This window comes from Manis pentadactyla, chromosome 6 (assembly GCF_030020395.1).
Source record: "Manis pentadactyla isolate mManPen7 chromosome 6, mManPen7.hap1, whole genome shotgun sequence".
Classification (NCBI taxonomy): domain Eukaryota; kingdom Metazoa; phylum Chordata; class Mammalia; order Pholidota; family Manidae; genus Manis; species Manis pentadactyla.
The window spans coordinates 33,824,168-33,849,354 of NC_080024.1; the positions used below are offsets into that span (position 1 = coordinate 33,824,168).

At 34.2% G+C, this 25,187-nt stretch overlaps 1 protein-coding gene across 2 annotated transcripts in view; it reads right to left on the minus strand.

The window, feature by feature from the left end:
* Window positions 1-25,187, minus strand: part of BMPR2 (bone morphogenetic protein receptor type 2) — a 217,323-nt gene that overhangs the window by 92,503 nt on the left and 99,633 nt on the right. For both annotated transcript variants that reach the window (XM_036928171.2, XM_036928169.2), the window contains exons 2-3: window positions 9,680-9,850; window positions 8,435-8,605 (exon numbers count right to left, since the gene is read on the minus strand). In XM_036928171.2, coding sequence (XP_036784066.1) covers window positions 8,435-8,605; window positions 9,680-9,850 — 342 coding nt within the window. The remainder of the gene's footprint in view (window positions 1-8,434; window positions 8,606-9,679; window positions 9,851-25,187) is intronic.

Consider the following 25,187-nt stretch of genomic DNA (forward strand, 5'->3'; position numbering starts at 1 on the left):
ACCTTTATCTTGTATCTACCTACCACTTCAGCATTTTATTAAAAAAAATAATAATAAAGGGAGAAATGTGGTATCCACATATAAATCAAGTATAAAAATCAAATGAGTATTCATATTTGAACTGTTTATAGTTCATAATGCATGAGCAAAACCAAAAGTTTCTGTGATGACTGCCCTTGTACTGTTCACCATGTAACTTATTCAATATGTAAGAATTTGTTCTCCATGTAAGAACTTGTTTGTTATGCTTCAGAAGATTGGAGACTGATGAAAATTAGGCTTGGGGTGGAGTAATGATTGTGCATTGAGCATTGACTCCCCTATACAGAATTTTATTGTTGTTAACAACCATTTGATCAATAAATATGAGAGATGCCCTCACAAAAAAAAAAAAAAAAAAAGTACACAATTCCAATTGTAAAATAAATAAGTAACCGAGATGTAATGTATAGCATAAGGAATATAGTCAAAATATGGTAACAACTTGGTATGGTGATAGCTGGTACCTAGAATTATCATGTATATAAATGTTGAATCACTGTGTTGTACACCTGAAACTAATGTAATGTAATACTGTGTGTCAACTACCCTTCAATAAAAAATAATTATCTACCAAAAAAATAAAATAAAATAAAATAACACCAGTGCTGTTAATGATGAAATATGCAGTCTAGTATGTCAGTGATGGGAATGGGAACTATTTTAACCACTAGAAGGCAATTTGACAATACATGAGGAACTAATGGATATAGAAATTACAATTCAAGGAATTTTTTTTCCTTTTCTTTTTCTTTTTTATTAAGGTATCATTGATACACACTCTAATGAAGGTTTCACATGAAAAACATTCTGGATACTACATTCACTCATATTATTCTGTTCCCTCATACCCCATGAAGTCATTATCCATCAGTGTAGTAAGATACAAGAGTCACTACTTGTCTTCTCCGTGCTAAACTGTCTTCCCTGTGACCCCCACAGAAACCATGTGCACTAATCATAATACCCCTCAGTCCCCTTCTCCCTCCCTCACCAACCACCCTCCGCCACACTCCTCTTTGGTAACCACTAGTCCTTTCTTGGAGTCTGTGAGTCCGCTGTTGTTTTGTGCCTTCAGTTTTGCTTCATTGTTACACTCAGTCTGCTGCTGTTTTGTTCCTTCAGTTTTGCTTCATTGTTACACTCCATAAACAAGGGAAATCTTTGGTACTTGTCTTTCTCCACCTGGCTTATTTCACTGAGTATAATACCCTCTAGCTCCATCCATATTATTGCAAATGGTAGGATTTGTTTTCTTCTTATGGCTGAAGAGTATTCCATTGTGTATATGTAGCACATCTTCTTCATCCATACATCTACTTATAGACACTTAAGTTGCTTCCATATTGTAAATAGTGCTACAATAAACACAGGGGTTCATATGTCTTTTTAAATCTGTGATCTTGTTTTCTTCGGGTAAATTCCTAGGAGAGTGGGATTCCTGGGACAAATGATATTTCTATTGTTAGTTTTTTGAGAAACCTCTATACTGCTTTCCACAATGCTTGAACTAATTTAAATTCCCACGAGCAGTGTACGAGGGTTCCCCTTTCTCCGCATCCTCACCAGCATTTGTTGTTCCCACTCTTTTGGCTGTTGACCATTCTAACTGGTGTGAGGTGATATGTCACTCTGGTTTTAATTTGCATTTTCCTGATGATTAGCGATGTGGAGCATCTTTTCATGTGCCCGTTGGCTATCTGAATTTCTTCTTTTGCGAAGTATCCATTCATATCTTCTGCCCATTTTTTAATTGGGTTATTTGCTTTTTGGGTGTTGAGATGTGTGAGTTCCTTATGTATTTTGGATGTAAACCCCTTGTCAGATATGTCATTTACAAATATATTCCCCATTCTGTAGGATGCCTTTTTGTTCTCTGCTTTTGGGTGGAGTGTTCTGTAGATGTCTGTTAGGTCCTTCTGTTCTAATGTTATTGTTCAGTACTTCTGTCTCCTTACTTATTTTCTGTCTGGTTGATCTGTCCTTTGGAGTGAGTGGTGTGTTGAGTCTCCTAAAATGAATGCACTGCATTCTATTTCATCCTTTAATTCTGTTAGTGTTTGTTTCAGATATGTACTCGCTCCTGTGTTGGGTGCATAGATATTTATAATGGTTATATCCTCTTGTTGGACTGACCCCTTTATCATTCTGTAATGTCCTTCTTTATCTCTTGTTACTTTCTTTGTTTTGAAATCTATTTTGTCTGATACAACTACTGCAACTCCTGCTTTTTTCTCCCTATTAGTTGCATGAAATATCTTTTTCCATCCCTTCACTTTTAGTCTGTGTATGTCTTTGGGTTTAAAGTAAGTCTTCTTGTAGGCAGCATAAAGATGGGTCTTGTTTTTTATCCATTCAGTGACTCTATGTCTTTTGATTGGTGCATTCAGTCCATTTACATTTAGGGTGATTATCGACAGGTATGTACTTTTTGCCATTGCAGGCTTTAGATTCGTGGTTAACAAAGGTTCAAGGTAACTTCCTTACTGTCTAACAGTCTAATTTAAGTCACTTAGTATGCTATTACAAACACAATTTAAAGGTTCTTTTTTTTTCCTCCTTTTTCTTCCTCCTGTGTTCTTTATATATAAAGTGTCACATTCTGAACTCTGCCTATCCCCTGACTCACTTTGGGGGTGGTTGATTTGATTTTTGCATCTGCTTAGTAATTAATTGGTCTAATTTCTTTACTATGGTTTTATTTCTTCTGGTGATAGTTATTTAGCCTTAGAAACACTTCCATCTATAGCAGTCACTCCAAAATACACCATAGAGATGGTTTGTGGGAGGTAAATTCTCTCTGCTTTTGCTTATCTGAAAATTGTTTAATGCCTCCTTCAAATTTAAATGATAATCTTGCCGGGTAGAGTATTCTTGGTTTGAGGCCCTTCTGCCTCATTGCATTAAATATATCATGCCACTCTATTCTGGCCTATAAGGTTTCTGTTGAGAAATCTGGGTTTTCCTTTGTATGTGATCTTTTTTCTCTGGCTGCTTTTAATAGTCTGTCCTTATGCTTGATCTTTGCCATTTTAATTATTATATGTCCTGGTGCTGTCCTCCTTGGGTCCCTTGTGTTGGGAGATCTGTGCACCTCCATGGCCTGAGAGGCTATCTCCTTCCCCAGACTGAGGAAGTTCTCACAATTACCTCCTCAAAGACACTTTCTATCCATTTTTCTCTCTTCTTCTTCTTCTGGTACCCCTGTAATATGAATATTGCTCCATTTGGATTGGTCACACAGTTCTCTCAATATTCTTTCATTCCTAGAGATCCTGTTGTTTTCTTTCTGTGCCTCAGCTTCTTTACATTCCTGTTCTCTAATTTTTATTTCATTTACCATCTTCTCTACTTTATCTAATCTGCTTTTAAATCCCTCCATTGTATGTTTCATTTTGGATACTGTATTTCATAAAGTTTGTACCTTATTCCTGAATTCCTCTCTGAGTTCTTGACTATTTTTCTGTAGCTCCATGAGCACGTTTATGATTTTTATTTTGAAATCTCTTTCAGGAGGACTGATGAGTTCAGTTTCACTAGGCCCTCTTTCTGATGTTTGTGGGATTTTGGTTTGAACCAGGTTCCTTTAACGTTTCATATTTGTAGGTGGCACCCGTTACTGCCAAGAAGCTCTACTCTCTAGAGCTGCTCAACCCCTGGAGTGATGGCAGGGCTTGTAGGGGAGCAGCACTGGGGCTGTGAGGAGGAAAGAGGTCTTTCCTGCTTCCTGGCTGCAGTGCCTGTCTCCACCTCCAGGGCCAGTGGTCTGAGCATCCAGGGAGAAGCCTTTATGCTCTGCACTTGTAGCTGCCATAGGTGGGGCCGCCCTCTGGCGGGCCTGGAGCAATGGCTGAAGCAGCTGGTTTGTGATCCAGTGCTGGCTGGGAGGAAATTGCAGCAGGCTGTGTATCATGGTCAGGGGGGTCTCAGACCTATGTAGCCAGCCAGGGGGATGGAGTGCCTGAAGGTCCTGAAAGTTCCCAACCTGCTGCACAGAATGTGCTCAGACAATTTTGTCTACCTGTCCCAGAGCTGACAGATGTGGATCCCTGTTTTCCACAAGAGACTGGAATCGCAGTCTCTCCAAGTAATCTGCCTGTCTTAGCTTTCCAACCCCACTAATCTCCAGAGCACCATGTAATGTAGGTTTGTGCTCCCAGAGCATGCCTCCAGAGCTGGGTGTTTAGCAGTCCTAGGCCTCTACCCCCTCCCCGCTCTGCTTCTCTTCCTCCCTCTATTGAGCTGTGGTGGGGAAAGGGCTTGGGTCCCTCTGGATCACAGCTTTGGTACTTTACCCTTTTCCTTGAGGTCTGCTGGTTTCCCCAGGTGTAGACAGTCTGCCGCAGCCTTCTTTTCCTGTTGCTCTTTCAGGATGTGATATATTTCCTACGTTTTCATATAATATGTGGGTTTGGGAGGAGGTTTCTGTCTCACAACTCACGCTGCCATCTTTAATCCTTTCCCAGCATTTTAATTTACCATAGAGCTATATATAAAAAGACGTTCATTGTAATAAAAAAAAACTAAAAAATGAATAAATGTCCAAAACCAGGGGATTAGATAAGAAAAATATATAGTTGATGATGTAGTATACTACTATTAAAACTGGTAACTGAAACATATGCTATAACCTGGAAAATACTTATATTATGTTATATAAAAAAGCAGGATCTAAAATGTATTTATATCACTAATACAACTGTAAAGAAATTTAAAATACAGGAAAGAAACATTCAAAATATTAACAATGGTTGTGTATAGGTAAAGAGATAATTAAAGATTATTTTTCTCCTTTCCACTTTTCTCATGTTTTTATTTTTCCAAATTCACAAGCAGGTATTCCTTTGACATTTTCTTATATAAGTAATACACAAATATAACAGCATGTTAAAGTTTGAAATAATACAAAAGTAAAAGAATAATATGTAAGCTCCCCATTAACATTTACTCCCCACTATTCCCCTTCTCTATCTTTGATAAGTTTGCACCATTTTTATTTATACCATATGTGTTTTTATTTGACAAATATTTAAGTTAAATATTCAGTAAATGAAATTTTTATAGTGAAAAATTTTGAGGAGGGAAAAATCACCATCACTAAACTTTCTACTGATGAATTATCACATGACCATGCACAGAAAGTTCTGCTTATTTACTTTATATTTTAATTAATTTCCTTAAGCTTCAATACTTAAGGTTATTTTTTATTTTGGTAAATCACATTGAATGTCTTACAGTCTATATAATAGTTTGTTTTTCTTGAGATTAATGCAAAAGCTAGTATCTTGTTTGCTAACTTTGAACCTATTTAATTATTTTGTCTAAAGAACAAAATACACAAATAGGATTAATGCTCCCAAGTTAAAGAACTTTACTTAAAACACTTTCCCTTTTTATTGAAAGCATAACTGATTCCAAGTTGGTAATAATCCTGCTTTTATTCAGCAGATTGCAATACACCAAGATCTATGTAACAATCAAAATGTACTTGTAAAGATCTTTGAGGAGAACTTACACACAAATTCACTTCTCTTCTTTCACATAATTAGCTATACAAGTGAAAATTACTGACCTTTGTTTGTTTGTTTGCTTGTTTGTAGAAAACAAATGCAGTCAATTCAGCATAATTTCATAATCAAAGTTAATGGCCCTGAGTTGACATGAACTACATGAGAAAACTTCCTATAGCTTTCAATTTAGTGTTTCATCAACAAATCAAAGAGAAAATCCAAAACTGAAGATCTTAGAGCACGTACTGATAAAATCCGTTCATACAGAATTCTTGGGAAATGCTACATTTCAAATCAAAACATACTTTTTAATTTTTTTAACTTTTTGTTACAGAACAGTTACAGTCAGAAAGTACAAAGAATATCTATTTACTTTACCAAGATTCACTGTTACCATTTTACCTTATTTGCTTTATAATTCTCTTTCTACACATGCACACACTTGCTTGCACACACATGCACCTACGGGGACGTACACTCATGCATGTGATCTTTTTTGGAACCATTTAGGGAAAGTTATGTACATACATCACGGCCCTACGTTTCTAAATATTTCTTAGAGTTTTTCCTAAGACTATGGATTTTATCTTATATAATCACAGTACTGTTATAAGTTTCAGTAAATTTAACATTGAAATAATTCTTTAATCATCTGTTTTGTCAATTGGCCTAACAATGTCCTTTATATTTTTCACATCTAGTATAGGAGAGTTACATACTGCTTGGTTGTCAAGTTTTTTAGCCTCTTTTAATCTAGATCTTTTCTACAGTCTTTTCTTCTTCTAAGACATAGACAATTTCAAAGAATACAAATCCTTTTTTTGTAATAGAACGTTCCTGTTTTATTGTTTATCTGACATTCCCTCATGATTATATTCAGATTATTCACTCATGGCTGAAATACAGTACTATTAGTAATTCTGTATCCTTCTCAGGGTACCTTGGTTGTCCATCTGCTATTCATTGATGTTAATCACCTGGTCTAGGTATTGTTTCCTCACTTTATAATTACTAATTATTCCCTTTCAATATATGGGAGACACTTTAAAACAATGCAAATATCCTGGCTTACTACCCCTAGAATTAGGATTTTTTGATGATTCTTGCCTGATTTAATCCTTACCATGATAGCTACAGAATGATAATTTTCTAACAACTGTACAACCTCCCCAAACAATTGTACCAGTTGACACTTGACATTCTACTATAAACAAGTGCCCCCTCTTCTATCTTCTCTGCTATTGGTGTAGACTCTTTTCTTTTCTTCTAATGGCTTAGAATTTATTACTGTATGTTTTTAGCACAGAAATTATCCCAAATATAGCTAATGTGAGTTTCTTTAAGCTGGCTCATGTGTCCTTGTGATGTCTCCATCCAATCTGGGGATACTTCATTCCTTACCTTTTAATATTACAAGATGTTTCAGGCTTATCTTGGACTTACCCTGCTCCAGTCCTAGAATAAGTCATTTTTCCAAGGAGCCCAAGTTCCTTTGATGGGGAATGGTATTAGAAACTAAATCTGGTCATTGTGTGCTCATTGTTATGGCAGTGCTTTTGTTTTCTTGTCCTTTTCAACAAACAGAGCTAAGAAATATATTTAGGTATGTATATACATACATATATATATATATGTATGTATATACATACAGACACGTGCATGTGCATATATACCACCACATATATATCCATGTAACACATAGATATACATATTTTTAAAGTCATAAATCAATACTGTCACCCTGAATTATAATCTATTTGCAGAAGATTATCTTGTCTTCTCCCATCTATAATTGTGCATCTCCATTCCTTCAGTAAGAACACTGGCTCCCAAGAACATCAACACATATACTTGTTTTCTTAATCCTGTAATACAATGCATCTACAACTGTTTCAGAATTGCTTTGCCCACACTAGTAAAAAAAAGTCTTTTAAAAAGAGTTTAGTATTTGCTTGCAATTTTCCCATCTCTTATACACCATTTTGCCCAAAGAGTACATACAAACACCACGTTTGTACAAATTCTTAAATTAGTTCTTTTTCCTCAAAGTACGATTATGATATTTATGTGAAATACAACTGGGCTCATTTGTTTCAATTTGCTTTCAGTATGGGGTTTTTCCCTCCCTCCCCATCCCACTGATTTAACTTTACTTTTGCATGTGTAAAATAGTAACATGATTCCAAAAATCAAAACTACATACAAAAAGTTATATTTGGAGGACTGTTACTCTTTCCTTATCCTTTCCACTCCATTCCCTTCATCCTTTATTTTCTGCCTTATCCTTTGTTTCTTTTTGTAAAGATAAGCCTTCTGTCTTACACAAAAGATAGCATACTATATGCTTTTTATTCACTGAACATTATCTCTAGAAATCACTCCATATCAATTCACAGAGATCTTACTATTTTTTTCTTATAGCTGTATAGATAGTACTCCATCACATGTGTGTACCACAGTGTATTTCAACTAATCTATTCTTAGAAGTTTAAGCAGTTCCCAGCATTTTGCACTTTTAAATAATACTGCAATGGATAACTCTATGCATATGTATTTTTCATAATTTCATAAGTGTATATTCAAGATAAATTCCTAAAATGGGAGTGCCGGGTAAAAGAGTAAGCACATGTGTGGTTTTCTTCATATTGCAAATTCCCCTCCATAAGAGTTGGATAGTACCTTATTTTGATTCTGAATTATTTGGTAATAGATTCATACCTTAGAAATCATGGTGTACCTCTTGGATTTCAGGTGTTAGCTAGATGTACTATGATGCTAGGACTCTCCCTCTCCCTCCTGCCAAACCTGAATGTTTTTATATATTTTTAAATTCTGCAAATCTTTGAAGTACGGCATTACAAGGAAAAATAAGTTTCTTTACTTACTGAGTGGTGTTGTGTCTGGAGGCGGAAAATTCTCAGTAAAGTTGACATTACACAAGTCTGTGCTACAGCAGCAGAAACGGTATGTACCATTCTGAATTGAGGGGGGAGTGGTAGTTACTACACATTCTTCATAGTGACACTCCTGAGGATCTCCAATGTGAGACCAACATCCTACAAATTGGTATTAATGTAAACAAGTTAGGAGTCAATACAATAAACAAAACTAAAAGGAAAACAAACTAAGAAATAATTGCAATCAGTGTGTCAGAGTGAGTACACATAATCTATAAATCATTACTGCAAATCAATAGGAAACTACATTTTTAAGTAACAGAAAAATGGCAAAATGTAAAAAGGCATTTCATGGGGGAAAAAAGTCACTAATAAGAGGTTTAACTTCATCATTAATCTAATGAATTATTATTAAAGCACAGTAAGATTTCATTTTTGTGTGTCTATTAAATTGTTTTAGTTTTGAAACATAATATACAATTGAACAAGGATTCAGTAACTCTTGCACACTGCTGGGGGAAATGTAAATGTGTATAACATTTCTAGAAAGTCATATACCAACTTTTATGAAGAGCCCTTAAAATATTTGTTTTATAATCTAGTAACTTTGCTTCAAGGAAATAATCAGATACAATAAAAAATTTATGTTCAAAGATGTTCACTGAAACTTATGTATTACAGTGAAAACCAGAAAATAATACAATGTCCAACAATAGAATAGTGCAAGTATACTGCAATGAAGTGCAGAGGTTAAAAATGTTTTCAAGGAATATTTAAAGATAGGGGAAAATGTTCATAAGATAATTTAAGACAGGAAAAATTAGGTATGAAATTGTTCATACAGTATTATCTTAAATTTTGAAAAAAGTACACACAAATATAAACATAAAGGTATACAGATAACACACATGAAGAGAATAAATGAACATAGAAGAATTTTGAGGAGTAGGGAATTGTAAACATTTGTTTTTCTTATACTCTTCTATTTTCTAAAGTTTATAAAATAAGTATATATTAGTAACATCATAATAAAATGTTATTAAATATTAAAGTAAGCTAAAAAACCAATTACCCTTTATAAATGTGAGGCTTACAGATGAATATATATATGGATATGTACTTTTAAATTTACTGTTTTCTTGGAGAGGATTTTAATATACCTCCACGTCCTCTTCAGATAAACTTCAGTTGTATGAAACACAAAGTCATTTCAGGTAGGAAACCATTACTTGCCTTGTTTTACAAGATTTATATCCCCTTTTGATTTCTCCCAAAGGCCGTAGCAGGTGCTACCTTTTGAGCATAATATTGTTCCATTTTCATGAGAGATTCGACTCTCACCTATCCCAAGGTCTTGTTGATATGGATCTTTAAATGCACATAGACGTTCTTGATTCTGAGAAGCTAAAATAAAGGAAATTAAAAAACAACGAAGTTTAATTTTATGATAATCTTTGCAAAACATAAGGTACAAATTATGTAAATTTTAAGTTGATTTGAAAGGCATTGTAAATTTCCCTATTAAATTCCTAATAAGGCTTGGATAAATTCGTAATTTTATATTCACTCAATTATTTCTTTCCTATTAATTTGTAACCTCTAAAAAAGAAGGGAACTTGAAAACTTATTTCCCAGATGCAATCCCCTCTTACACAAAGTATTCTCACCAGTCATTCTCACACTGACTAATTTTGGTGTCCAAAAAGAAACACCATTAAAAAAAAAATGTCCATGCTCTAAGTTATCAAACCTTCAAAACTAATTAATAAGCCTAGAGAGCTGAATATTTCTATGTACTCACTTTTATCTTATTCTATAATCAGTTGTAGAAAACTAAACATACATCATTAGGTATGGTAAACTAAGGATGAGGAGAGTGACTACAAATGGGTACATAGCTCTTTTTGGGGAGATAGAAATGTTCTAAAATCTGATTATGGTAATGGTTGCATAACTCAGTAAATTAATCAAAAAAAAAGAACTGTTCACTTAAAATGAATAAATTATACTTAATTATATAAATTATACCTTAATAAATCTGTTTTTAAAAACTAAGGCTATTAGTGAGCAAAACAAAAATTAAAAATATCTATATAGTAGACAAGAAATGCTCAACTGTGCCTTATCCTGAAGGGATAACTCAAATGTTCTTGCAATGCCAGTACTTCTTCACATACATAATCTGATTTACCGCATTTCAGTAGAACATTTACCACATAATTTATTAGCTAACAAATATTTACCAACATTGCTGAGAATACCAGAGAAGTAAAGGTTATCAAAAACAACAGCTGATCGTTATTGATTTACTAAAATAATGTTTTTGAACCTACAGAAGTGAAGATCAAACTATGGAGAAGAAATAAAAGAGCCAACAAGTGTGTGCCCAAATGCATTTAGACACACAGATCTGCCATATTTATGACAACAGAAAGCGCCTCCCAAGTACTGGGCAAGGCAAATACAGTATTCACAAGTAGGTAACAGAAAGTTCTAACCCTCAAGCATCTATTATATAGTCTATTTGGAGACAGATGGTAATTAGTGAGTTCAGTATCACAGACAGAAATTACATGGAAATAAATGTGACTTTATTTCCACAACTTAAAAGCACTTCGAGCAAGCAGTCTTCTAGAAGCTATTACTAATATCAACTAAATAATAAATATAGTATAACCTATTTATAAAAGCTAATTCTAGGACATCAGCCTAACTATGATTCTACAATATATTTACTACATGGAGTCATATATTCAGTTTCTTTAATGACAAGCTTAATTATATTTACTAGATTATGTATTAGCATTTCCTTAGATTATCCCCTAATTTGCAAACTTTACCATATTACTATAGATTAAAATAATTCTACAAAGTATATACAACACAAAGATTCACACTTAAGAAATTCACACTACAAACAAAAACTCTAATGTAGATCTGAAAAAGCATGTCGATGAGACATAATTCCTTTTCCCTGTCCCGACCTATTTCTTGACTCAGGTTAAGTACTCCTTACCTACACCTACCACCAGATATTTAAGTTACACAACCCACTCCATTTCTCTTTTTGTTTTGTTAGAAAGGTCAGAATAAATTTATGAATTCAGTTATCTCTAATGTTCTACAACCAAGATCTCCCAATTTTCTTTCCCTCCTCTTCTTCTGTTATTCATTTCAACTAGAATTTGTATTGAATACCGAGTTAATGAATAGGGATCTAACTGTACCTGGAAGTATATCCCTGTGACAGAATAGATGTAAAATGATAATTTTTGCTCTTCCTGGATATTCTTTATAATTGAAAAGTAGCAAAAGGCCTGAATATATGTACACTTTTAGTGCCATTATTAATTTATTTTTGTAATTGAAACCTAAAGTCTTCCTTAAAGAACAGAACAATGAATTCAACCTCCCCCGTGTTTCCTTCTCCTCCTGCCCCCAACTAAGCTGAACTGAATATCAAAGCAATATAGGTACAATTGGGGGGAATTAATCGTATCTTCAATATCCCTCAGTTTTCACTGAGTTTTTTTCTTAAAATAACTTCAGCCTACTTTTTAGGAATTATTTTACGACAGTGGCATTAGTGTAGGTCAATGTTGATTTGCTATTTTAATAATAACTCTTTCAAATTATGATTCAGCAAATTCTCATACAATATAAAGGTATTCTAGTAAGGATTCTAACTCAACTGCCGTGGTCAAAACAAAGAAAAATCCACTTTGTAAAACAGCATTTACAGCTTTTTAAATGCTATTTGTTGGACTCAGTCTCAGAAATATCTCTATATAGTTTTGAATTCTTCATAAAAATGTAGGAAAAGTAGGAATGAAACAAAGAATACAGTAAGAAACAGTACAGCCTAGCATTTATGTTGTCACAGATCACATACAGAGACCTGACCATTTACATGTAGGTATTCTAAATCTGTCAACAGCTAGACAAATTTTGATTAGTCAAGTATGATCAATTAGCTCTTTTAAGGGATATCCTTAATGAGGTACAGTGATAGATATGGGTCTTAAAAAAAATTGTTCTCCTCATTTTAAACAGGTAATATTTGGTTATGATAAGCACTAAAACACTTTTGATTTAACAAAACTAAATTAAACCACTTCCTGTATCTGAATTTGCTAATCATGTGCAGCATTTGAATGAGAAATAGGCTCATCCAAACTGCTGATAGAGGCATCTTCATAAAAGAGCTGATCATGCTTAAAATCTATTGGCTCCCTGATACTCCCAAAATTAAATCCAAATTCTTCAGTTAGCATGTAAGGTCCAAATTCAATATCCAACAAGGCTGCATGATCACTTTTGTGGACCATAAGAACTTTTGTTTTAATGGGCCTCTTCCTCCACAAAAATATACTAAAAATTACATGTTACAACTTCATTATAGAGACAATGCATAAATAGTAGATTTTAAAACATTTTCTTCAATCTAAAAGTTCATTTTTACCTTCTGATTTTAAAAGAAATTAAAATATTTTCATGAGTCTCCAGAAATACCATGAGTCCTAGTCCCTGCACCTACTGTGCCTACTGGGTAAGTCAGCCCTGGGACTCAATCTACTTCTTGTCATTCATCTCATTCCTCTATTATTGGTTCCCACCATACCAATATACCAAGGCCTTTCCTGACCTTTACGCAGTGTTCCGAATATCAGAATGCCATTTTTCCTGCTCTCCAGTGAAGTCTGTGACTGATGAATGATGTGCTCTGCACTCCCAAAGCTCTTAAATTGTATCTGCTGTAGCATTCTACAGCATTATATTTTATCTGTTCACATGCATAACTCCCCACAATGCTGGAGGCTGACTTCACTTTTTCCCAGAGGAAGATCAGGTTTACTTAACCAATTTTGTACAGTACTAATCCCCAAAGTTGTTATGGGTGGACAGTTTTCATATCTACATATATTGTACTCAACATCATATTCCCATTCAAAGATTATAAACTCTAGGCAATTATCATCTGGTTCTTCTACCACTCTATAATTGAGGCTGTAAAAATAATGTGAGTGTAGAGGCAATATTATATTACATTCTCCTACATATATACCAAATAACTGAGAATAAAGTAATAATTTTCTATTTACATATGCTTCTTGTATCAGTATTTGCTAATCATATGCAGCATTTAATTCCCAGGAACAGATGTGGCATGTCTGGAATACTCAGCTGTCTTGCATTTCCTACTCCATGACATAATACTACCAAGAAAATACAGTATAAAGGTATGGTATAGTTTTACCATATATCATCAGTTAACTGTCATACAGACATAAATCAGCAGCATTATGCATATACTGAAACATACTGCTTATTTGCTTTTATGAGAGCAAAAAACAAAGGGGAAAAATGGCTACTCTGAAAATATTAACTATTTGTTTTTCTCTTTTGACCCAAAACTCTTACTTACATTATTTGGATTTTCATGAAAATATATTCATGTATTTACTTAAATATTTCAAAAACAAAAGTATTTGTACTTGAATTATTTTCACACTTGAAATGATTATTTTAAAATAATTACAGATTCATAGGTAGTAGGAAAGAAATATAGAGGAAAATCCAGTGCCTCTCTCCTCAAGGTAAACATCCAACACAATCACTATACAGTATCAAAACCAAGAAATTGACATTAGCACAATCCATAGAGCTTATTCAGATTTCATCAGTTATACATGCACTCATCTATGTACATTGAGTGTAAAACCTATGCAATTCTGTCACATATTATCACAATCAAAATATTCCACTGTACTATCCAAAGACTCCTTCATGTTAACCTACTATAGTCACCATCCCACTGTCGCCATTCCTAACCAACAGCAACCACTAAAATGTTCTCCCATTTGATAATTATGTTATTTCATGATTGTTATATAAATTGAATTATGCAATACATACTCTTTTGAGACTGGCTTTTTTCACTGGGTAAAATTTCCTTGAGGTTCATCCAAGTTGTTGAAACCATCAATAGTTATTACTTTTTATGATGTAAGAAACAACATGAATGAATTTCAAATAGATTATGCTAAATGAAAGAAGTTAGACTAAAAAAGCTATATTCTATATGATTCATTATATGACACTGAAAAGGTAAAACTACAGGGGTAGAGGATAGATTGACAATTGCCAGAGATTTTGTGAGGGTCGGAGAGAAGAGTTGATGGTAAAGCAATACTACATGGAATTTTTGGGACTGTGGAACAGTTCTGTATCTTGATTGAGGTGGCAGTTACATGACTATGCATTTGTCAAAATTCATACACTTGTACACCAGAAAGGGTAAATTTACTTACATAAATTTAAAACTATTTTTTAAAATAATTAGGTACACTGAAGAAAAGATCCCAGATTCAAAAAGACATATGCACCCCTATGTTTACTGCAGCACGAGTTACAATAGCCAAGGTATGGAATCAACCTAAGTGTCCATCAGTAGATGAATGGATAATGAAGATGCAGTACATATACACAATAGAGTATTATTCAGCCATAAGAAGAAAATAAATCATACCATTTGCAACAACATGGATGGAGCTGGAGGGTATTATGCTCAGTGAAATAAGCCAGGTGGAAAATGAGAAGTACCAAATGATTTCACTCATTTGTGGAGTACAGCAACAAAGCAAAACTGAAGAAACAAAACAGCAGCAGACTCACAGACTCCAAGAGACTAGAGGTTACCAAAGAGAAAGGGGGTGGGGAGGGTGGGTGGAGAGGGAGGGAGAAGGGGATTAAGGGGTATTATGGTTAGCACACATAATGAAGGTGGCTCACAAGGAAGGCAGTGTAGCACAGAGAAGACAAGTAGTGACTCTGGCATCTTACTATGCTGATGGACAGTGACTGCAATGGGGTATGTGGGGGGGACTTGATAATATCAGTGAATGTAGTAACCACAATGTTGTTCATGTGAAACCTTCATTAGATTGTATATCAATGATACCTTTAAAAAAATTAGGTACAAATAATTATTGAATATGCATTAATGGACTAATAATATATTAGCTCCTTCTATACATATTTGAATTTTAAAAAGGGATTTTTCTGCCTTAGGAAACTAAAAAAGAAGGTTAAATTAAACCCAAGGTAAGCAGAAGGAAAGAAAGTATAAAAATAAAACTGAAAACAAGAAATCAATGCAGTAAAAAAAAAAAAAGGTGGTTCTTTGAAAAGATCAGTAAAATTGATAAGCCTATAGCAGACTAAAACAAAAAAAGGATACAAATTACTAATATCAGGAATGAAGGAGGGCACATTAGTAAAGATCCCATAGATATTAAAATGATAATTAAGGAATATTATGAAAAACTGTGTTCACAAATTTGATGACCTAAATGAAATGCATCAATTCCTTGAAAGACAAAATCTGCTAGAACTCATACAAAAACAAACAGACAATCTAAATAGCCCTATATCTATTCAAGAAATTGAATCAATAATTAATAATCTTTCAAAAATAAAGTGCCAAGTCCAAATACATTCACTGATGAATTCTATCCAATATTTAAGGAAGAAATTATACCAGTTCTCTATAATATTTTTCAGAAGCAGAGGAAATACTTCCTAAATATATAACTATAATTCTGAAGGCCAGCATTACCCTACTGCCAAAACCAAACAAGACATTACAAGAAAACTATAGACCAGCATATCTCTCATGAACATAGACACAAAAATGCTGAACACAATATTAGCAAGTCAAATTTAACAATGTACAAAAAGAATTACACACCACAACCATGTGAGACTTATCTCAGGTATTTGTGACTGGTTCAACATATAAAAATCAATTAATGTAATTTATCACATATTAATCACATGATCACATCAATAGATGTAGAAAAAGCTTTTGGCAAAATCCAACACCGTTCATGATAAAAACTCTGAGTAAACTAGGAATAGAGGACTTCCTCAACTTGAAAAAGAATAACGACAAAAAAAAAAAAATGCAGCTAATATTACAGTTAACGATGAAAAACTCAAAGCTTTCCCAGTAAGACTAGGAACAAGGCAAGGATGTCCACTCTCGCCACTCCCTTTCAACATCATGTTGAAAGACCTAGCTAATGCAATTAAGACAAACAAGAAAAAAAGATAATAAAAAGAATATGGATTGGTAAGGAAATCATAGAACTATCCATGTTAAGAATATTTGCACTAATAAGAAATGACATACCAAGTCATGAAAAGACATGGAGGAAACTTGAATGCACATTACTAAGTCAAAGAAGCCAATCCAGAAAATGCTACATATTGTATGATTCCAACTATATGACATTCTGGAAAAGGCAAAACTATGGAGACAGTAGAAAGATCAGTGGTTGCCAGGTGTTACAAGGAGGAAAGGATGAATGGGCAGACCACAGATGATTTTACAACAGTGAAACTATTCTGTATATTACAATGGTACATATGTCTCATTATACCTTTGTCCATAGAATGTACAAAACCCAGGAGTACACTGTGGACTCTGGGTGATGATCATACATTAATGTAGGTTCATTAGTTCTAACAAATATATCATCATGGTGCAGTTATGTCAACAGTGGGGGCAGTTGTGCCTGTGTAGGGACAGGGGATATATAGTAGGGACTTTCTGTACTTTCCATTCGATTTTGCTGTGAAACTTAGATTGCTCTAAAAAAAAAAAGTTTATTAATTTAATTCTGAGAAATTTAGTGCTTTATCTCAAATAGAATCTCTGATGAAAATTCAGGGACAAAGTTACTTGATAGGGGTGATCTTTATATAAAAGGAGGGTCAGAGTTCTTGTGGCCACACCACTCAACTTACATCTAAAAGATAACTGAATGGTCTAATGTCTTAATGTTGGAAAAAATCTTATTTTCTTAGCACATTGAAGAATTTAATTATCAACAGCTCATAAGAGAAAAATTTAGACTTTACTTTATACTTTGGATAATTTTATTTGGTTTTCCCATAATTTATGAACAGAGATAAGAACAAACCATCAATATTGAGTGCTTGTTTCATTCACTAGCTAGAGAATTATATACATTTTAAAACACCTTTAACTTTGTAATCATCAGTGGTTGATAAGAAAACAAAACATCCTACAATATACCTTATTATTCTCACACTCCATTTATCTCTTCCTCACATCAACCTATTTCTTATAATCACAAATATCCAGCATGCCAATTTCCTCAATGAAATGCAGTTGTACAAATATTTAATTCTATATACAAGCCCTAGGTATCACAAAAGTAAAACTGAAGCACACATGGAAAAATCTCCTATAAAACACTCTTCTTCTTAACACAAGCCAATTTTACTCTAAAAGTCATGCCCACCAAGTAAATCTAATGGGTGGAACACCTGACTCTGCTTGGGAGCTTATTGTGTTTATCTACCCATTTATTTATGTCAAAGAGGGTTTTTTGGTGTGCATATTCCTTTCAACTCAAATGAAATAAATTCCCTAAATCTAGCTGGCTCATATTTAATACTTGCTCAATAATGATATATTTCTGAGACAGTGGCTATGAAGGAAGTCAAACTCATGAAGCATTTAACCCAAACTTAAAAATTTCTACAGATATGTCAAAAGTTGAGAACCAGATCACCATGAATGCAGTTCTCTAGTTCACGTTCAATCAATTGTGTCCTCATCATCCATTAAAATGTACCACAATTGCTTTATTTCCAGTGTCAGAAGAACTACCATTTTCCCTTATCTGCCTTTCTAGCCAGCATCAAAGGAATGTTTATAATGAAACAACGATTTGTCTACCACATTTAATCAATTCTTGTCTGAAGGTTGGCAAAGCAAGGTTTAAACATATATATAAAGACAGAGGCAATGATAACTCTAGAATGTCAAAATTAGTTCTAAGTTAAGAGTTCTCCCACACTGGCATTTCAATATATGTAAGTTTTAAAGATGGCGCATGAGAGGTGAGTCAGAGGCTTCCTCCTAAAACTGCATACAATTTGAAAATATAATTGGTGCAACTAATCCTGAGAGAGCAACAGGAAAGAGGACGGCAGCAGACTGCATAAAATGGAGAAAAGAGCAGACCTCACGGAACAGGGTAACGTACCAAAACTGTAGTCAGGCAGGACCCAAATCCTTCCCCCACCCCAGCTCACTGGAGGGCAGAAAAGAAACGGAGCAGGAAGGGAGTGGAAGGCCTGGATTGCTGAATACCTAGCTCCGGAGATCTGCTCTGGGAGCACAAACCTACATTTCATGGTGCTTTCATGATACTTGCATGATTACGGGGTTGGAAAGCTAATACAAGCAGAATTCCTGGAGAGACTGAGATTCCAGCCTCTTGTGGAAAGCAGGGACCTATATCCAGCTGCTCTGGGACAAAAGCCTATACCTGTGTGCTTGGCGCACTGGTTCAGGCAGTGGAGACAGGCATAGCAGCCAGGAAGCAGGAAACAGCTCTTTCCTCCCCCAAGGCATCAATACCACTACCCTGCGACCCCCAACATTGCTTCAGGGGCTGAGCAGCCCCAGAGAGTAGAGCTTCTGGATGCTAGAGGGCACCATATACAAATATGAAATGCCAAAGGAACCTGGTCCAGAGTAATATAACTCCGGAGAAAGATTTAAATGACATGTACCTTATGACTCTTCCTGAAAGGGAGTTCAAAATAAAAATCATCAACATGCTAATGGAGGTACAGAAAGATATCCAAGAACTCGGGAATGAAATCCATTTGGAGATTCAATCGTTGAAGAGCACGATGGAGGGTATTAAAAGCAGGTTGGATATGGTGGAGGAGACGATAAATGAAACAGAAACTAGAGAAGAGGAATACAAAGAAGCTGAGGCACAGAGAGAGAAAAGGATCTCTAAGAATGAAAGAATATTGAGAGAACTGTGTGACCAATCCAAACAGAACAATATTCACATTATAGGGATACCAGAAGAAGAAGAGAGAGAAAAAGGGAAAGTATCTTCAAGGAGGTAATTGCTGAAAACTTCCCAAATCTGGGTAAGATAGTCTCTCAGGCCATGGAGATCCACAGATCTCCCAACACAAGGGACCCAAGGAAGACAACACCAAGACATATAGTAATTAAAATGGCAAAGATCAAGGATAAGAACAGACTGTTAAAAGCAGCCAGAGACAGAAATAAGATCACATACAAAGGAAAGCCCATCAGGCTAACATCAGACTTCTCAGCAGAAACCTTACAGGCCAGAAGGGAGTGGCATGATGTATTTAATGCAATGAAGCAGAAGGGCCTGGAATCAAGATTACTTTATTCAGCAAGATTATCATTTAAATTTGAAGGAGGGATTAAACAATTTCCAGATAAGCAAAAACTGAGAGAATTTACCTCCCACAAACCATCTCTACAGTGTATTTTGGAGGGACTGCTATAGATGAAAGTGTTCCTAAGGTTTAAAAGCTGTCACCAGAGGTAATAAAACCACAGTAAAGAAAGTAGAACAGCTAATTACTAAGCAAATGCAAAATTAAATTAACTACCCCCAAAGTCAATCAAGGGATAGACAAAGAATACAGAATATGATACCTAATATATAAAGAATGAAGGAGGAAGAAAAAGGAGGAGAAAAAGAAAAGAACCTTTAGATTACATTTGTAACAGCATATTAAGTGAGTTAAGTTAGACTGTTAGATAGTAAGGAAGTTACCCTTGAACCTTTGGTAACCACGCATCTAAAGCCTGCAATGGCAATAAGTACATACCTGTTGATAATCACCCTAAATGTAAATGGACTTAATGCACCAATCAAAATACATAGAGTCAATGAATGGATAAAAAAACAAGACCCATCTATATGCTGCCTACAAGAGACTCACTTTAAACCCAAAGACATGCACAGACTAAAAGCGAAGGGATGAGAAAAGATATTTCATGAGAGAAAAAAGTAGGAGTTGCAGTACGTGTATCAGACAAAATAGACTTCAAAACAAAGAAAGTAACAAAAGACAAAGAAGAACATTACATAATGATAAAGGGGGCAATCCAACAAGAAGATATAACTAACTATTATAAGTATCTATGCTCCCAACACAGGAGCACCCACATATGTGAAACAAATACTAACAGAATTAAAAGGGGAAATAGAATGCAATGCATTCATTCTAGGAGACTTCAACACTCCACTCACTCTGAACGACAGATCAACCAGACAGAAGATAAGTATCGCAGCACTTTTTATAATAGCCAAGATATGGAAGCAACCTAAGTGTCCCTCAGTAGATGAATGGATAAAGAAGAGGTGGTACATATATAAACACAATGGAATACTATTCAGCCATAAGAAAGAAACAAATCCGACCATTTGCAACAACATGGATGGAGCTGGAGGACATTATGCTCAGTGAAATTAGCCAGGCGGAGAAAGACAAATGCCAAATGATTCCCCTCATTTGTGGAGTATAACAATGAAGCAAAACCGAAGGAACAAAATGGCAGCAGATTCAGAGACTGACTCCAAGAATGAACTAGTGGTTACCAAAGGGGAGGGGTGTGGGAGGGCGGGTGGGGAGGGAGGGAGAAGGGGATTGAGGGGTATTATGTTTAGTACACATGGTGTGGGGGATCACGGGGAGAACAGTGTAGCACAGAGAAGGCCCATAGTGGATCTGTGGCATCTTACTACACTGATGGACAGTGACTGCATTGTGGTATGGGTGGGGACTTGATAATATGGGTAAATGTAGTAACCACATTGTTTTTTCATGTGATACCTTCATAAGAGTGTATATCAATCATACCTTAATAAAAAATTTAAAAATGTACATATCTATGTAACTTTTAAATAGAGATTCTTGTAGGTTTGGTCAAAATTTTTACCCTTCTCAAAAACAAATTAATCTCCTTAAATTATAGCAAACATTTGTTCTCTTGAGACAGAAAAAATATACATTTAACTGTTAAATGGAAATTACAATTGTTATCTTGGTGATTCTCAATACTTCTCTGAGATGGGCATTATCATTTCAATTTTACAAAGGATATTAAGTCATGCAAAAGGATAAGGAAGTTATCTCATGTCACCCAGCTTTTAAGTATCAGGGTAAAGATTCAAAACCATAATTATCTGATTCTAAATTGCATGCCAATTAGGCATTTGGTTACCTTAGAAAAGTTAGGGTTTTTAACTTCTTTTTCTTTTGAATCTCTGATTATTTTCAACCATTTTTTAAATATTTTGAACTGTTTATATTAGCAAAAACCAAAGGTACAAGCATTGATCATCTCTGGGTGGTGGATAGAATTGAATACTCATTTTATTTCTCTGTCCTTTTGAATTTGTTTTCTACAATGAAAAAATGCATTATTTTTGTAAGAATTTAGAAACCAATTTAACATAAAAAAAGGATCTGAAATTTTAAAAGGGCACTTTTCCTTCTTAAATTTTAATTATCATGTCCTATCTGATAGTAATGTTATGATGGATATTTGGTTAAGAAATATTTCAAGTATCAATTTATTCCTAGCAAAGTATGTAAGAATTAAAAAGGTAAAATGGCCCAAGAAATACAGAAGCTTACAAAACTGCCTTGTGGTTGCAATGCAAAATTGTAACTGGAAAAATCATCCTTCAATTATTTTGTTATTTTGATAAAATTATGATCACAGTTTGTTTTTCAGTACACTGCTTTTGAACAAATCATGTAAGATCATCTTTAATGAACAATAAGAACCACTGAGTATGACTCTAGACAGGCCTAGAACCACAGTTTCCAACCTGTTAGACTTTAAACATGCGGATGCCCCAGAGTCTTTGCGAAGGGTCTGCAGGTATACCTGCTTACCAAGCACCATCTGTAAACTGATTATGTTGCTCACAGATAAAGCCACTGTTGTTTTGCAAATATAGTAGACGACATCTTAAGTAATAAATGCTACTTTAGGTAAAGTATTGGCAAATTCAGCAATTAATTTCTTTTTCTCTTACAAATTTTTTTGACTAGGTAATGCTTTACATAGTTTAAAAAAGAGAAATGTAAAGATACACAATAGAAAGTTTCACTCATGCCCTTGTTCCCATTTGCTTCTTTTTAATGCTCTCTTTCTCCTACCCAGGAAACTATTATTCTTAACTAAGTATTTAGGCAGCCTTCCAAAATTTCTTTACCATTACATATTTTCTAAATCAACAGATTCTGAAAGGTGGACATTACACAATTTTCTGATGTTAAAAAGGAGACTATTATTCTTCACTGCTTTGAAGAATCATGCTCCAAATTAAGGTAAATAGATAACTGAGAGGTTGCAAGTAGTCATTCAATCGTGGCACTGTCAAAGAAAAAGAATGTTAAGTAGCCTGGTACATGATAAATTATGGATTTCAGAGTAGGGTGAAATAGGATTTGAATCCCGATATCCCCACTTGCTTCAGATTCTTAATTTGTGCAAGAAAAAATAAAAATTCCTAATTTAAAGGACAATTGGGAGGATATTTATGTAATTTCAATTGGTATAGTAATTCAATTAGTGTGATAATGGGATTAATTAATCTTACTCTCCAGTATTTTTTAAAGTTTTTCAAAAACAGTATGCAGTATGATATTTATATGAAGTTAAATAACCAAGAATAATACTCTAGGTTGTTTATGGATGCATTCATTATTAAAACTATAGGTATATGAAGAAGAATTCACACCAACTTCAGGAGTGATTAGTTCTGGGAAGGAAGAAAGGGAATACAATTAGGAAATTAGGAAGTGGAACTTTAATACATTTAGTTTTTAAAAATAAATCTAGTGCAAATATGACAAAATGTAACACTTGTTAAATCATGGTCATCAGTATCTGTCTCTGTGTGTTTGTGCATCTGAAATACATCACAATAATACAATTTTTTAAAACTTTAAATGCTGGTCTTTCTGGTAATGATGGCTTATTCTAGACATGAACCATAGAAATAGTGCACTAAGAACTTTAGTGTTAATAGCTCAATCTCTTCATTTTATAAATGAAAAAATTGGGGTAAGTTAAAACAATGCATAAAAATAGAATCCCTAGAAGGAGTTTTGAACATGAAACTGCTAAGACTCAAGTATCACAAGGCCTGTCTATAGTAGAACATTTGGAAAAAAAAAAAAAAAAAGTTTGGGGAGATGTATTCCAGGTATACAAAGCTGGTTCAACTTTCAAGAATCAATCTATCACATCAACAGGCTAAGGAAGAAAATCACATGATCATACCAATAGATGCAGAAAAACCACTCAACAAAATCCAACAACCATTCATGATAAAAACTTTCAGCAAACTATGGATAGAGGGAAACGTACTCAATTTGATTTGATAGTGGAAGAGTCTGGGGCAGGGGGACAGATGGGAACTCAATTTTGTTATGAACATAACTATTGTAAAAAATAGTCTCTTTGTAAAAAATGAATGGGGGAGGGCAGAGGAAATAGAGTGCCATGATGAAAAACTGGGTGAAAGAAGGAATTACTATATAATTGTGTTTTTTAAATGATTTAGACAGCCACACTTTGTATTTTCATTGGTATGAGATAGTTAACACTCAGACTACACATGAATGGGTAAATAGTGGCTCCTAATTTAGGCAGGACAGCCTGTCAGGGAGGGTCAATTTGGAAATGTATGGAAGTGCTATGTTTGTTTTGTTTATGTGGTTAAAATGGCTGAGGGGTTTTCACTGGGTCTAACTCCAGTGGCCAGGCATGCTAAATATTCTGCAATAATCTTTGCAGGTAAAAGAACCATAACCAAAATGCCACCTCACCCTACACTATGGAGGTGTGGAGGAGATTTATGGTATGATTCCTGACCTTTAAGAAAATAGGAAAAATACACATAATTAATCCAAGCTATGTGAATACGTTTGCCAAAGGACTGAGAGAATATAAAACGAAAGTGATTTTTAAAAATTATTTTTTACCATTAGGCCATCAACTCTTATTCTCAAATGAAATCCACTTCCAGTTAAAAACTCTTATTTTCTTGCTTCCCTTTTACCCTAGAATTATAATTTTTTTGTTTTTTTGGTCAAAACTGTTAACACAGCTTATAATGAACATTAGATTTTCAGAGATGAAGCTTCATTTCAGTTCCTTTATATCAACCCAGGACGGGTGGACTATTTAAATGCTTATAAATTTATTTTTCTTCTTTTTTCTTCTTAACTGAACCAATTTATTTAGCATGTGTCTAAGTATTATTCTCTTTTTATTATATATTTATATATACTCTGACTCCTTTCAGTATAAAGGGTTTGGTCTTTTTTCAGATAAGGAAAATAATACTAACTTATGCTTTAATAACTGTTTTCATTCCTTTTTCTTGTCTCTGTTATGGAAATGACAATTATATTATGGATCCAAATATAATTTCTCCAAAATCAGGATGTTCTGTTTCATCTTTTCTCTGCTTCTGTGAGGGATTTTTGAAATATTCTTCCAGGCCACTTCAATTCTGTAGTACCATGTCTGTTCTTCCTTTAACAGTTATTTTACTTTTCCTATTGATTTCTTTTTTTTATTACAAAAAATTTCAAAGCACACATAAGTATAACATATACTAAAGTACCTACCATCCAAATTTAACAAATGTTAATTCTTTGCCATATTAGCTTTGAATCTACTCTAAATATTACATTTCCACTTGAAAACTGCACCCTTCTCTGACCGTATTGCCTGAGAAAAAACAACACTTATGAAATTTGTTTAATCCTTAAATCTAACTTTTTTCTATCTTTGATATATATATATATATATATATATATATATATA